This window comes from Lathamus discolor, chromosome 4 (assembly GCF_037157495.1).
Source record: "Lathamus discolor isolate bLatDis1 chromosome 4, bLatDis1.hap1, whole genome shotgun sequence".
In the NCBI taxonomy this organism is placed as follows: Eukaryota; Metazoa; Chordata; class Aves; order Psittaciformes; family Psittacidae; genus Lathamus; species Lathamus discolor.
The window spans coordinates 83,572,911-83,586,720 of NC_088887.1; the positions used below are offsets into that span (position 1 = coordinate 83,572,911).

Below are 13,810 nucleotides of genomic sequence, written 5' to 3' on the forward strand. Positions count from 1 at the left end.
AGTAATTCATATTTGGTGTTACTCAGCTATAGTTACTGTTGAAATAGCTCTAAATGAGTCTGCATGCCTTCAGTATAGGTGAGTAGTTATATTCTGCTTCTAATAGGAAGGGAAAAAGTATGCAAGTCTTTAAGCACATGTAACTTTAGCATGGACTTAACTTTAGAAACCAAGAGTCAGACATTTAAGTACAAATTAATACATTGTTCAAGGAAAACACGCAAGTTTTGCTGTAATATATGAAATTACTTGAGGTTTAGTTGGTAAAATGAAATAGATTTATTTTATGATTTTTTTTATACATAGTTTATTCCCCTAAGGAAGGTGCACTTCACATATGCTGTAACACGTGCTTTGATCTCACAAATGTGAACAAAGGTGGCCAGCCTCTCTAATAAGCACAATATGGCAAGGTTTTGTACTCCTGAAGGAACTAGAAATTCCCGGAATTTGTTGAAGGTAAGCTGAGAGTCACTGTGGACACTTAATTGTCTCAGCATAAGAAGTGGTACGATGCTTGCAGATCTGTTTCACTACTCACAACAAATGTACTGCAGTCCATGCTTTGCAGTGCCCGAAGTATAAACATCATCCCTAGTGCTAATCGTGTCTTGTTGATCAAGGGCCTGGAGTGGGAATACAGCAGGAAGAAACCTGTACCACAGAGCAGTCAAAAGATGGGACTAGGAAATAATGCCTTTACGATGGGGAGCATTGAGTTGTGCCTCTTGCTCAGCAGCCAGCGTGGTCAGGGAGGGCACTAACCTTTACCTGTGATTCCTGACTCTGTGTGTACCGTGTTTATTTTAACGCAAACATCAAAGTTCAGATGTAACTGGTGGCTTTTTCAAGGAGGTTTTAGAGTGAAATCTACAGAAGTAAATACATAGAGGCTTTTATTCTCTGTCTTCAGGGACGTTTCTCATGGACACAGCATTTCTATACTCCTCCAGAAATTCCTTTATGGATTTACTTAGCAGAGGCAGAATATACAGGCACTTCTGGCAGCAGAGCGGGCACATTTTTGTGTCATGCACAAGCAGTGCTCTGCCTCTAGAGGTATAGAGATAATGGAAGTGCCACCGATCATGCCAGCAGAGGATCTTCTGTTCAGCCTGAGCTGTACACATAATCACTAACTTACTTAGTCAAAACCCACGGTATTTGACTGAGTGTGGCTCTTGGGTTACAGGAGTCCTGTTCAAAAGTGCTTGAGTCACTGAATAAGAGTTTGTCCTGAATTTTGTGTTTGTTTTGTGAACAGTCTTGCTGTGGGCTCAAGCAGTCAAAGGCAGCGCAGCTTCTCCAGAAGAGCTCTAGCTGACTGTCCTGATAAAAATGTACTTAACACAGAAGAGTCCTCTACTTTTTCCAGATTGTACACGGTCTCTATGATGCCTTCTGTGGCTTCTGCAGACAGGATGCTGGAGACATTGGATTGAAATTTTTTCTCCAAGTCCTCCTTTTCCAGGGGTTTCCTCCAGTGCCCATAGAACGTATCGCAGCGGTCGCTGATCACGTTGCCATCCTGAAGCATGACGCTCACTTCGCAGTAAAGACTCTCAAAGCTAGGTGTGTTATCAGAAGGGTGCTCCAGCTGTGTTTTGCAGAGGAGCTCCCGCAAGGCCGGCCGGTGAATGTTCTCACTGGTGAAGGACTGGACTGACATGCTGCCATCCAGCAAAGTAGAGCATGCAACAAACTGGAAGGAGTGTCGAGCTTCATGCTCTGAGGTGGGGCTGGCTCTGTTCACGTATTTGACCTCTGGGACTCTGAGAATGACTTTCTCAATTTTATAAAGGGGGAGCAAGTTATTGCTCTCCACAAGCTTCCTCCTAACAGAAGATGCTGCATCCGCCACCCAGTGTGTTCCAAGGTGAGCAGGAAAGCGTTTGATGGCGACATCTTGCTGGTCCAACAGCCACGGGTAGGACTGCAAGGTTGGCAGAGTCTGTGGGTTGTAATCTGTATAAAAGGCACCTATCCCTGACTCCATATCCAAGATCTGCTTGTTTCCCTGAAGGCCCTGTGATGCTAAGCAAGCTGCTTCCAGTCCATGCTTGGCAGCATTGCCAACGTGGAGGGGCTTCGTTTGGGTTGCTGCATTAGCCAGTGGGGCACCTGCATAGGAGGCAGCGATAGCCAAGGTGTTTTTACATTGCAGTTGGTCAAGAGCTAGCAGTTTAGCACAAGCTGCTGCACTCCCCATTGTACCAACCACAGTAGGTGGGTGAAACCTGAGAAAACAAAAATACCTGCATTAACGTATTTCAAAAAGTCATCTGAACTCACTGTATACAAAAGCTCAAATTTCCTAGCACTGCTGTGGAAGACAGATTGAGCCATAAGGAAACGCACACTCAAAGTTCATGTGTGGTTCTAGTGGAAAAAGTTGTTGTTTTTTCCTCAGGAATAAGTTAAACTGGAATAGTACTACTTCCAATACGTCTTCCTCAGAAAGCAATTAAAACTTTAGAACTGCTCATAATTTGAGGTACACCAAGCAGAATAATGGCAAAAGCATCACAGTTTATAGTGTTCTATAAATTATATTTATTGGGAGAGGCAAGTTTTGTCATTCTGAACTAGTTTTGTAAAACTGAGAGAAGGAACACACAGAAAATAGCAAGAAGACATCTAGCCCATCCCATGTTTCAAGGCTTTCCCCTAAGCACACCCCATATTCCTGGGCTCTGCTCTGGGCCCAGCTCCAGTGGCTACCCTCTGCTGAGAGCAAGGCACTGTTTGCAGTTGAGGCATGATCGTATGTATTCATGAGAGCCTGAAATCTCTGCTGTTAATCATCGCCCTTTTGCTGCTGTTTTTAATAGATAGGGAGATCATTACCTCCTTCTTGTAAACTGCTTAATGCTCTCATAAAGAAAGCTATTAGCTAAGCCATAAGGAGTCATGTAAATGTATTTATGTTTAAGATGAACCTTTCTTAACTTCCCAGACAAGCAACATAGCAAATATGAATGACTATGCCATCTGTATTTTAACTGGCATTTAATTAAGAGTATTAACACAGAGAAAACAAACCCATTCCACTCAACTTTCTACTTGAAGCATTTCTACGTACCTTTTTGGAATATTCCTGGCTTCGCTGGAGAAGCGCAGCAGCCGGCCTTGCACTTCGATTCCTACATTGAAAGCTAAGAGCAGATCAAGACCTGAGATTTTTTTCTTCTGAGGAAAGGCCTCTGAGAGTGCAATCACAGCAGGAAGCACAGCCCCAGATGGGTGTGTGGCAGGATGCCATGTGTCGTCAAAATCCATTGAGTGCACCTAATGGAAAGAAAAGCCTTGACGTGTCATCAGAAATGAACTCTTGAGTTGGCAAGATTGGCTCAGTCAAATGAAACTACTGAAATGGGTATAAAAAAGGGCCGGAGAACTAAATTTTCCTTAGAAAGCAAAACTTCAGAAGTCCTTCTTTCAAAGACCTTTACTCCCAACATGGCTCCATGAGAAGTGGCAATGCAATACAAATCTTGCCTCAAAGGAGTGTAATTCTAATTCAAGTTGTAGCAGTCTAAAAACAATATGACAATGATTCATCTGTCCTACAATAGGCTTTTGCTGCTTTAATTAGACTGGTATAAAGGTATAAATATAGGTCCATCATATGAATGGTGAATTTTCACTTCCCCCAAAACAGTATATAAATGTGTTGAAACTACTTCCCCAATGCTGCAACTGATGCTGCCATTAGGGCTCACACCATTAAAGCTGTAGCAGTGCAGTCCATATTGCTAACTCTTTTAAGTTATACCATCAGAACACCTTCTTCAGTGCAACCCTCCACAGCAGTAGGTACTAGCCTGCAAATGTATGCAAGGCTTTAGCCTGAATTCCCAGCACATTGACCTGTCACATGAGGAACCAGACTCCCTGGGATTGCTAGGACTAGGAGAATGTTGGTCTTACAACTGGGATAAGCTGTTTAGTCCTTGAGAGTATCCAGAGAGGTGCCTCCTCTCTCCCATGCCCACAGCCCAGCTGCTCGGGAAGATTTTGGGTATTCCCAGCATGGTAGGAGACTACTCCCAGCAGTGCAGTCAGTGTTTGCAATGTACTGCTTGACGGACCCCCACACCTCCCCCCAAGATTTTGAGAATCCCCAAGGACTTGAGAACATCAGCACTTCTAATAACATAATGATGTCTCAAAAGCTGAACTTTCACTCCTGTTCACCCATGTCTTACTTCAGAGCGACTGGGAAGGTGGTCAGGCTCCCCAGTGCTCTGGTCTTGCCCCATAATACAGGGAATATGCCCTTCTGAGTACTGTGTTTCTGAACAGGCATAAGAAAACATGGTTTCTACCTTGAAAAACTTAGATGCCAGCTGAAAAGATGCCTTGCGGTGCTGGATAGGGAAAGTTGTGCCCAATACCTGGTAAGCTGTGTTCTTGGCATCTTCAGTAAGCACTCAGAATCAACCTCTGACTGAAATGTAAACTGAAATGATCATACACATGCTAAAAGCCAGATTTAAATGTCAAATGGGCTGCTGGGAGCTGAGAGGCTCCAGACCTCTTTTTCAAGGTAATTTTTTCTACATTGGAAATGAGGTGTCAGACTGGACCTCTGATCTTGTTGTTGCACTAATTCAGACAGGTTTAATATTACCATTTCCTTGGTTGGTCACCTTCCCTAGTTTTGCATAATTGCCAATTTCGTCTACCCCACCTCTTGTGCATATTTCAGTTTCAAATGGTTTCAACCTTAATCTGAGTTTAGACAAATGTATGGGGAAACAGTGACTGCTTTAATGACAGTGTATGTGTCCAAAATGTATGATTGGCTTCTGCAAACTGCATAACCAAAGATTAAATTGCCTTGTGTGTGTAGGTATATGTGCATCTGTCTGTATTTGTGTTTTTCTGCAATTGTACTTTGCCAGCCGGCATGAAATTTGGATCCCAGTGAAATCAGCCAGAGCTAGGAGTATCTCCTTATAATGCAGCTGTAGCAAGGTTGTAACAGGCTGTAGAGTTCTGGCCTTTGAAAACACCCTCGACTCCCACATTAAAGGTAAGGGATGCTGCTGAGCTGGGTCAGATACGTGTTATACCTCGATCTCAGTCTCACTGGGAGAAAGTTGAAGCACATTAGGAGAACAGTCTAGGAAAGTTTTGTAGCAGGCTTCAGGCAGAAGAATAAAGTAAACCGAGATTTTAGGAGCTTTCTGTTCTCTCTAGAGCAAGAATGGCATCAATTACTGTGATTTAAGAGCAAACAAAAGAGCATCCCTTACAGCCACTCCATTCACAAAAGCTGCATACAGAGGAGGCAGTCGGAAATCCAAGTGGCCCCAGATGGTACTGGATATATCTGAGCTGTAGATCTGAAAGAAATTGACATAAATTAATTCAAAATCCTGAACCCAAGGATAAACGTGCACTGTATCTCTGATGTAACCCACATCAGGCTGTACCCTCTCTGGACCCAACTGTTCCCTTTCATGAGAAAAATCTTGTTCTTTAGAAAGTATGAAAAGATACTCACTTTCCTGTTGGTTTATGTCCCTTTCTACTCAAACAGACCTCTTGTGCCAGACCAACACCATGCACCTGGCTACTCAATACCTTCACACAACCTCTGGCCATTGGTATCCCTTCCCACAGCCCATCTGCAGTTGTCTCAATACTGTCATCATCTTGTTGGGGAAGATCTCCAGCTAAAGGTTCTGGTTTTCTACTTTTCATAAGACCCTGAGTAAATGATATACAGCCTCCTGGAGCAAGTAGCCCCAAGCTCCTTTGCTTTTGCTGTGCAGATCTTTGTAGCTAATAAAAAGATTTTACAGAATTAAATAGATGTCCTGGGTTTACCAGGAGCCGTTTTGCTCCTTCTTAGTAACTGGTGCAAGCTCTGTGTTTTGACTTCCAGCCTGGGCAGAGAGCTGATAATACCGATTGTTTTTAATTGTTGCTAGGTAATGTTTATTCTGGCCAAGGACTCTGTGAGTCTCATGCTCTGCTGGGGACGAGGGAGGCCGGGAGGAAGCAGAGACAGGACACCTGACCCGAACTAGCCAAGGAGGTATTCCATACCATAGCACGTCATGCCTGGAGGGGGAACTGGAAGTTACCCGGAAGGGGAGGCTCTGGCTCTTCGGGGGGGTCGAACTCGTTCGGCGGTGGTATCGTATTCTCTTGTTATTTTCTCTTATCAATATTATCATTTGTGGTAGCAGCAGTGGTTTGTGTTATACCTTAGTTACTGGGCTGTTCTTATCTCAACCCGTGGGAGTTACATTCTCCTGATTTTCCTCCCCATCCCTCCGGGAGTGGGGAGGGTCGGGGGGGGGGGGTGAGTGGACGACCTGTGTGGATTGGTTTAAACCACGACAATAGAACAAAACCCCCATGGTTTGGGAAGGCGTGATCTCTGTGCAAAATGGACTCACAGAGCTCTGGAGCACGAGTCCAACTGGGCAAGTCTGATCAATAAAGCAGTAGGTTAAACTCCTCCTCATGTGCTCCTCTGTTGGGAAGGCTTCTCCTCAGGGTCAAGTACTGCTCTAGTTTAGGGAAAGCAGGACTGGAGGAGAAACATGACCAATGTACTCCAGACAGCAATTATATTTTGGGAAGTGAGCCACTTTTAGCTCTCCATCCCACTAGCAGTCTCTTATTTTTGAAAGCTGATGATAAGGGATATTTACTTTGCTGATGTTTGTAAGAAAATCTCACAGGCGAAATAAAGCAACAGTTCTTAATTATCCGTGCTTGCAGGGGGTTATCTTAACATGCAGTCTGTTACAGAGGCTTTTGCCCATCCAGAGTTAAATAACTCAAGCAATGAAGTTTCCCTGTGTGAAGTGAGAAGAACCCTGTGTCTCTCTTTCATTCCCCAAAGAATTTCAGCATGAGGAAGTTTCCCCTTACAGCCCAAATTTTCCCTTACTGTCCTTAAAGCTGAACTTTAGGGCATGCTATGAATGGCAGGCATCTTACCTTGCTGTATTGTGTCACTTTGTGGCAGACCTCAGTGTTGGTACCCAGAAGCCCCACTCCAAGAGTATCAAGAATCATTCGCTTGCTTCTCTGAATGACTTGGTCTGTCAAGTGGTTTGCATTCAAACCGTGAATAACATTGGCAAAATTTCCTGTAATTGTCTAGGAGGAAAAAAAAAACAAAAGCAAAGAAGAAGAAAAAGATATTTCTGTTCATGTAAAGAAAGCATATTTCTTTTCTTCCTTTTTTTTCCTCTCTCTTTCAGTTTCAGACTACTGCTCAGCATACCGGCCATTTCTGTTGCCCTGCCCATGCTTACATGAATTGCATCAGCAAAACTAAGGTTTGAATTCTTCCTCTTTTTATTCCCAGAAATGCCACAGTGTTATTTACATTTTATTTATACTTTCATCAGTGTCAGTCTCTGCTCTGTATTTCTGCTGCTTCCTCCTTGACTTGAGTCCTTGAGGGTAAGCACTGCAGGTGATGTAACTTTGCAAGATATCTTCATCTCCCCCTCTATACACATACAAACATACATAAAACAAATAGAAGCAAAACCCACCTGGCTTCCTATAGCACCTTGCTATTGCAATCAGTGGGAAAGTAGCATTTCAATCCTGTGCAGCCACTGCCACACAAGGAGGAAAGATTTAATCTCCCTGAGTAGCAGATTTACTTTCCCAAATCTTGCTGAGCTTGGAGCTCAGTAGGACTGGCACCTCTACCTTGCACCCGCTGCTCCTCACTCCCAGCTCTCACTGAACTCGTACTCAGCTGGGGTCCCAGCTTTTCTCCAAGACAAGATCTCACCTTTTTGAAAGCAGTGGCTCCTTATTCCTGGCTCCTGCTGATCTGGGAATTATATTTCTGATTTTTTTTTTTTCCCTTTGCTTTCCTATTGAACCCATTATGCAAGTTCGGCCTGCTTCTTGGCTGGAGCTGTTGGCTGCCATTAATACATCTATTAGAAATTAATCTAGAGCTTCCCTTTTCTGACCATTAGAAATGTCCCCATATAGAGGTATATATTATTTACAACCAGCCCACACACACACTTGCTTTTTTTCATATTGGCATTACTGAATATAGTTGTTGTCCCTTTTGGAAATTGTCTCCTTCCCTTCATCCTTCCTCTTCTTCTACTCCCCTGCACATACCCACACAAGGTGGCATTTCCTCTTAGCCTTCGTTTTGCTAAAATAAACAAACCAACCAGTGCTGCTTTCTCCTTTATAAAGTAGGCTCACCCCTAACTATGCTAGTAGCTTTTCAATGCGTTGTTCACATTTGATTTCTGTTCTATAGCAACGGTGACCAGAATTGTACCCATTATTTCAGATAAGTTCTCACTCAGCTTTGTACTAAAGCATTAAGACTATCTTGAGGAACACAAGTCATTTAAAGGAGGTGAACCACATATCCCATGGTGTGGTTCCCTAAAACATAGAGAGTGAGGATACAAAAGCTTAAAAAGAAAAGTGCATCCTACAGTGCAAAGAAACAAGACAGTACCTTTGCCCACATCACGGAGGGATGGTGCAAGGTTCCAGGAAGATGCAGCAAATGAGCGGCAGCCGGTGATCAGGAGAAATAATTCTCTCACTATTTATATGGGTAAGTCTGGGGTGGGGAAAGAGATATTGGGCCTTTTTTCTTGCTCATCATGTCCTGCCCATTTCCTCCTCTGCCTGGAAATGTTCCTTTTTCTTCTTTCTTTCAACTTTCCTCTAACTGTAGCATAAACTGCTGGGACATGTGCTATAGGACTTTGCCAGTCACGTTCACATGTTGTGTAAACTGATATATGTGATATTTTACCAGATAGAAACCAGTATACTGAGTGTCTTACATTTGTTCGTATGGAAAGAAGAGGTCATCAAGTGTACTGTGGGCAACCACAGTAGTCCATGGATAACTCTACTGGATGAGTGAGCAATCAGCCCAGTACTAGACTACAGGATGGCAGAAGCTGTTTTAACTTAAACAATCTGTTGTTTTGGTTTTTGCTTCCTTCACTATATGTCTGTTCTATAATATGTAGAATTCAGACATGGGAAGTGTGGCATAAGAACTTCAGAACATAAGCTGTATTAAGACAGCTCTTGGGGGTTGGACTAGATGACCTTTGAAGGTCTCTTCCAAACCAAACTATTCTATGATTCTATTATTCTATGGTTCTTGGTATTTAACAGTGTTTTAACAGCATGAATCACTATGTGAGACTGTAATTTCTACTAGCAGGTTTTCTGCATCTCAGTCAAGGATGCTTTCGCTGAAGAAGGAGGCGATTCTCCCACCACCAGTTTAGGCATCTAGGGGAATCCCAGACTACTACAAGATAGTGAGTCAGAAATCCCTGCCCATCCCATCAGGAAGGGAGAAGACCCCAGAGGAGCAGGAGTAGAGGCCACTGAGTAATTCTGAAGTGAAAAAGTAATGTATGTCTGAAATTTGGGAACTTCCTGGATTAGGGAACAAAGCATCAAGTCTTCTCAGGATTGCAGTCTTGCACCTCCATGCTAAAGCACTGCCTAGAACTTACTGTAGGAACCTCAGACCTTTACTCAGCCTAGCCTCAAATAATTTTGTAAAGCTGTGTCTAACCCCTGAGTGCTTCCAGGTAGAGACTGGCACAGGTCTATTGGTGAAGTCAAACATTGATTTGAGTGGCTTCTATTAATACTAACAGGTCCTGTTTTAGGCTGCATCCTCTGCCCTCTCCTGTTCCTGGACACATAGTCCTCTTCATCCTCCTTGTGCCAGTGCTGATGCTGAGCAGACCCTTTTCTGAGCTGGAGCAGCTTGTCTCCAGAGCCAGCTCAGGGATTCTGAGCAGCCAGGCAAAACTGAGTTTCTTGCCTCAGAAATGCAAAATGAAATCTAGCAGCACACATGGAGGGAAACAGAAGTAGGGCTGGCAGTATTCCATGAAGTTCTGGGAGGGCATGTGCAGGTAAAAAGAGATGAGAGAGCATCAGCTGTTTTTGAGCAAGCTCTAACCCAGACATTTGCTTATTTTGCCTGTGCCTTGGGCCAGCTCTGCTTATGGATGTCATCTTCAGGTACCTAACTTGATGCTGACAATTGCACTGGGTAAACTTAAGAGTGCCTTAAATGATAGAAGCAGTGATGTGACTTTTTTCAGATTTAGCCAAAGAGGCTGAGGCCCAGGAGTCCCAAACCCCAGCCCTACAAACACATACACACTTTTGTATGGGCTAATCTGCATTATGTGTAAGCTCTGTTTAAAAATCTTATCCTTTCTCTTCAGTATGAGCAGCTGTTCAGCATGGCATGGCTAAACCTCTTCCCACACACATTTCTTTTTGAGTATACCACATATTTTATATGAGTATTTCTTCACTCATGTATGCATAACCTGCATCTACATACAATATCCAAGCAGCATTTACTAGTTCCTGGGTGAGATGTGCATTTTGGCCAAATCCTGATCACATGGGGAGACAGCATCAGAATGTTCATCAATGCGTCTTCCTTGCCCCCTCATTTCCACACTAAGGAAAACCTCACAGGTGGCCTGGATGTGCTGAAGGATTACCTTTGGTGCTGATAAAATCCAGCCCAGCTAACAGGATTACTCATATAGACAAGTTTGGCAACGGTTAGAAAGGCTAGTAGAAGTTAATGCTATTAGTCTGAAAAAAGGAAACATCTTAACTTTCACTTTGTTCTTCCCTCCAGAAAATGGAAGAAAATATCTAAATCACAGAACCACAGAATCACAGAGTGGCGGAGGCTGGAGAAGATCATGTGATCCAAACTGCACACTCTAGCAGAGCTACCCAGAGCAGGTTGTCCAGCACTGTGTCCAGTTGGGTTTTGGATGTCTCCAAAGATGGAGACTCCACAGCCTCTCTGTGAAACTTGTGACAGTGTTTGACCACCAAAAAATTGCATATTCATACCCTAAAGTCAGTCCTTTTTCAGTCATTTGCTTCCTTTACCTTTGGGGTATCCGTTATAGTCTCATTCTGTTTCTCATTTCTTCCTCAAGTGAGACTGAAGTGAAAGTTTTAATATCTCCTTGATCCCTCTGTGCTTCTGTATGGCACGAAGGAGACACAACCGCCTCACAGGAGAATTTCCCCACATAAGAAGCAATGTGGGACCCTTTTCATTTCCCCTGACAACTCCAATGGATAGAACAGTGAATACATCTGAATGCCTGAAAAGCATGAGAAAACTATGCAGTAATGCAATTCCTGATTAATTATTATTCTAATGACTGCTCTAATACAGCTGGCATTATACTGGAAAGCCCACAATCAGAATTGAGCAAAAATGGCCCATAACCCTTTTTATTTCTAGAAGGCACAGTGTAGTGTCAGCCTGTAGGACTGCATCCTCAGCCTTCATTATTCCTCAAAACCAGGTGCATACAACACCTTACAGTTTACAATGCCTTACGTCCCCCCCAAACACTTTGAAACATTATTACTGGAAGTAATAAGTGCATAGCTGCCTTTAATCCCATGTCAAGACTCCAAAGTAATTTAGATTAGTCAGAATTTGTGATGTGCCTTGCAGTGTGATGTATGGTCACACGCTGCTCGCTGATCTCAGATACACAATCACTTCCTTACGTGACCTTGATTTCAGGATGGATTGTCCCATATATTGCAATAGGAGCATCAGTACTATTTAAGGACTGGACAGAGATATGAGAAAGTGACTTCTTTAAACAAAAAATGAAGTGAAACTGTAAATGCAAATAATTGAGTTACTTGGGAGACCAGTTTCCAAAATGTGGTCTGAAGACCTCACAGTCAGATGGACACTGGAGACTTAGGAGTGAAAGGAAAGCAATATGATTATCACCGTAGGAGGAAGAGGCATCTATACAAAGTCCACAGGAGAATTCGTAGGAGTCGAAACAGAAGAAGATTGAAAAGCAGTGACTGAGAGTTTGGAACAGGCTGTCCACCCTGACAAAGGGAATCTGCTGCTTTCCTCTTCGACACTATATGCATGGTTCAGCAATTTGGGCAGACAATTTGTTAACTAGTGAGCATGATGGAAAGACAGAATGCGTTCATCCAAATGCCATTTGCAACATCGTGCACAGCTACAGTAATGAGCTCTGTTGATTACAGAACAAGGCTTTAGAAAACCAGTGCCCCACAGAGTCTATTTTCTCCTGCTGACATCACATTTTTAAGCTGCTTTTTTTCTTTCTTTCGCCTCCAATTATTTCAGGCTAAACTCTGCCCACACCTGCAAGCTGTATGGTTGCAACTAAAAGCAGATTTGGCCTTAGCCTTGTGCTTCTTTTGTTCTAAAGAAGTAAAAAAATGATGACAAAAAATGCAGAGTCCAAGCTTCCTTTTCTTTAAGCCAGCTTTTAAGATGTGACTTTGTTCATGGACTGCGCTAAGATGAGAAAATGGGAGGCAGGTGCCAATGTGCTCTGTTTGCAGAGCCTTTCTAATTGCTGAGGGTCTGAAAGCACCTTGTAAGTGCAGGGCCTGCTCCTTTTCCCTCTGCTAGGATATTTTAAGTACAATAAAGAGGTAGGAATCTTAGCAAATGGTCTGGAATAGGTGGTTTAATCTGAATGCTGCTAACAGCCATACAGCCATAAATTTTGGGATCCCACAATTCTTCACCACTATCATTATAGTCTTCTGTGCCTCTTTTTCCACAAGCCTACCATCTCATGTTCAACAGCAGCTACTGAGCCAGCCAGCAATAATAACACAGCATATGTAACACTGAGCCAGCCAGCACTAATACATAGCATGTGTAGTAGGCAATGATTGCACCATAAAATGTATAATTCTGGAAATTTCTAGCCTGCAGTAGTTGCCTTGTTCCCTTTACTTGCACAACTAGCTACAACAGCAGTATGGTCTGTGAGAAGTTACTAAACCCTTGTTTCCTTTTCTCAAACTCCTCACAGCAAGTCTTGGAAGTGCCAGGCCATATTCTGGTAAAGGCTGCTACAAGTCAGCACATGAGGTCTACATTACACAGTCCTTATGGCCTTCATAAATTAGCTGTGCTATTCCGAAGGGCAAGTCCTTGCAGTTCATTTAAACTTGTGATGCAGACGTTGATTTGCTTAAACGAGCTGTAAGAGGTACCAGACGTAGCTAGGATAATCATCTAGGATCTTGGTCAAGACAGATCAATCATTTCAGTATAGACATACTGTGAACAGGCCTCAAGCAACTGCAGTAGAGTCAAAAGCACGTTTGAAGCCAGAGTATGTTGCTGGATGATTAGGCAAGTCCCTTTGATATAACTGATGGAGTAATGTGAAGGGGCATGAACTATAACAGCACGAGAAGACACCATATTTCTATGAAATTCCCATTGGCACAGTGCAAATGTTAGGTCTCACCCATACCATAGCCTTTACCTGTAATACTAGTGCCAGTGTTCAGATGCTGACAGTGCAGGGGGCTACACCGTACTTACCTGCCCCAGGTTCAGAGCTCAGGAGGAGGAGGTGTAGGGGAAGGTGAGACAGCCAGGCCCAGACCCCTGTGATCCACTCTGCACCCTGGAGTGCTACCCCTTCTCCTTGGGATGCCTCGCAGGCAAGTTCCCAAAGCTTTTCTTCATCCCGCTGTAGCTTCCTACCCTATTTGCTAAAGAAATAAGGTTACCTAGACAAGTAGCAGGTGGCTGTAGGGTTTCTGTATGGCATGACCTCCACTCTGAATATAGCACCAAGTGTAGGAGATCACGTAGGTTTTCTGTATGTGCATAGACTTTGCTGTAACTTCCCCTCGCTGATGGTTTTCCAGCTTGGGGCACACATTGCTCTCTTAATCAAAAAGCAGTCATGATGTCTGTACTCGGCCAAAAATGCAG

General features: G+C 43.4%; 1 protein-coding gene across 1 annotated transcript; it reads right to left on the minus strand.

The window, feature by feature from the left end:
- Nucleotides 1–255: 255 nt before the first annotated feature.
- On the minus strand, nt 256–8,575 carry ACOD1 (aconitate decarboxylase 1). Its single transcript, XM_065678097.1, has 5 exons — nt 8,483–8,575; nt 6,967–7,128; nt 5,262–5,351; nt 3,083–3,288; nt 256–2,237 (listed from the first exon to the last, which is right to left on the minus strand). The coding sequence occupies exons 1-5, from the start codon at nt 8,492–8,494 to the stop codon at nt 1,286–1,288; spliced, it is 1,422 nt and encodes a 473-aa protein (XP_065534169.1). The 5' UTR covers nt 8,495–8,575; the 3' UTR covers nt 256–1,285.
- Between the last annotated feature and the right edge of the window lie 5,235 nt (nt 8,576–13,810).

Bases quoted from the DNA above. Each gene is read 5' to 3' on its own strand.
- ACOD1 (XM_065678097.1), bottom strand. The intron at 3,289-5,261 runs GTAAGGGATGCT...TCTTTCCATTAG, and splicing joins CTTTTGTGAATGGAGTGGCT to GTGCACTCAATGGATTTTGA. The intron at 2,238-3,082 runs GTACGTAGAAAT...TTGTTTTCTCAG, and splicing joins GCCAGGAATATTCCAAAAAG to GTTTCACCCACCTACTGTGG.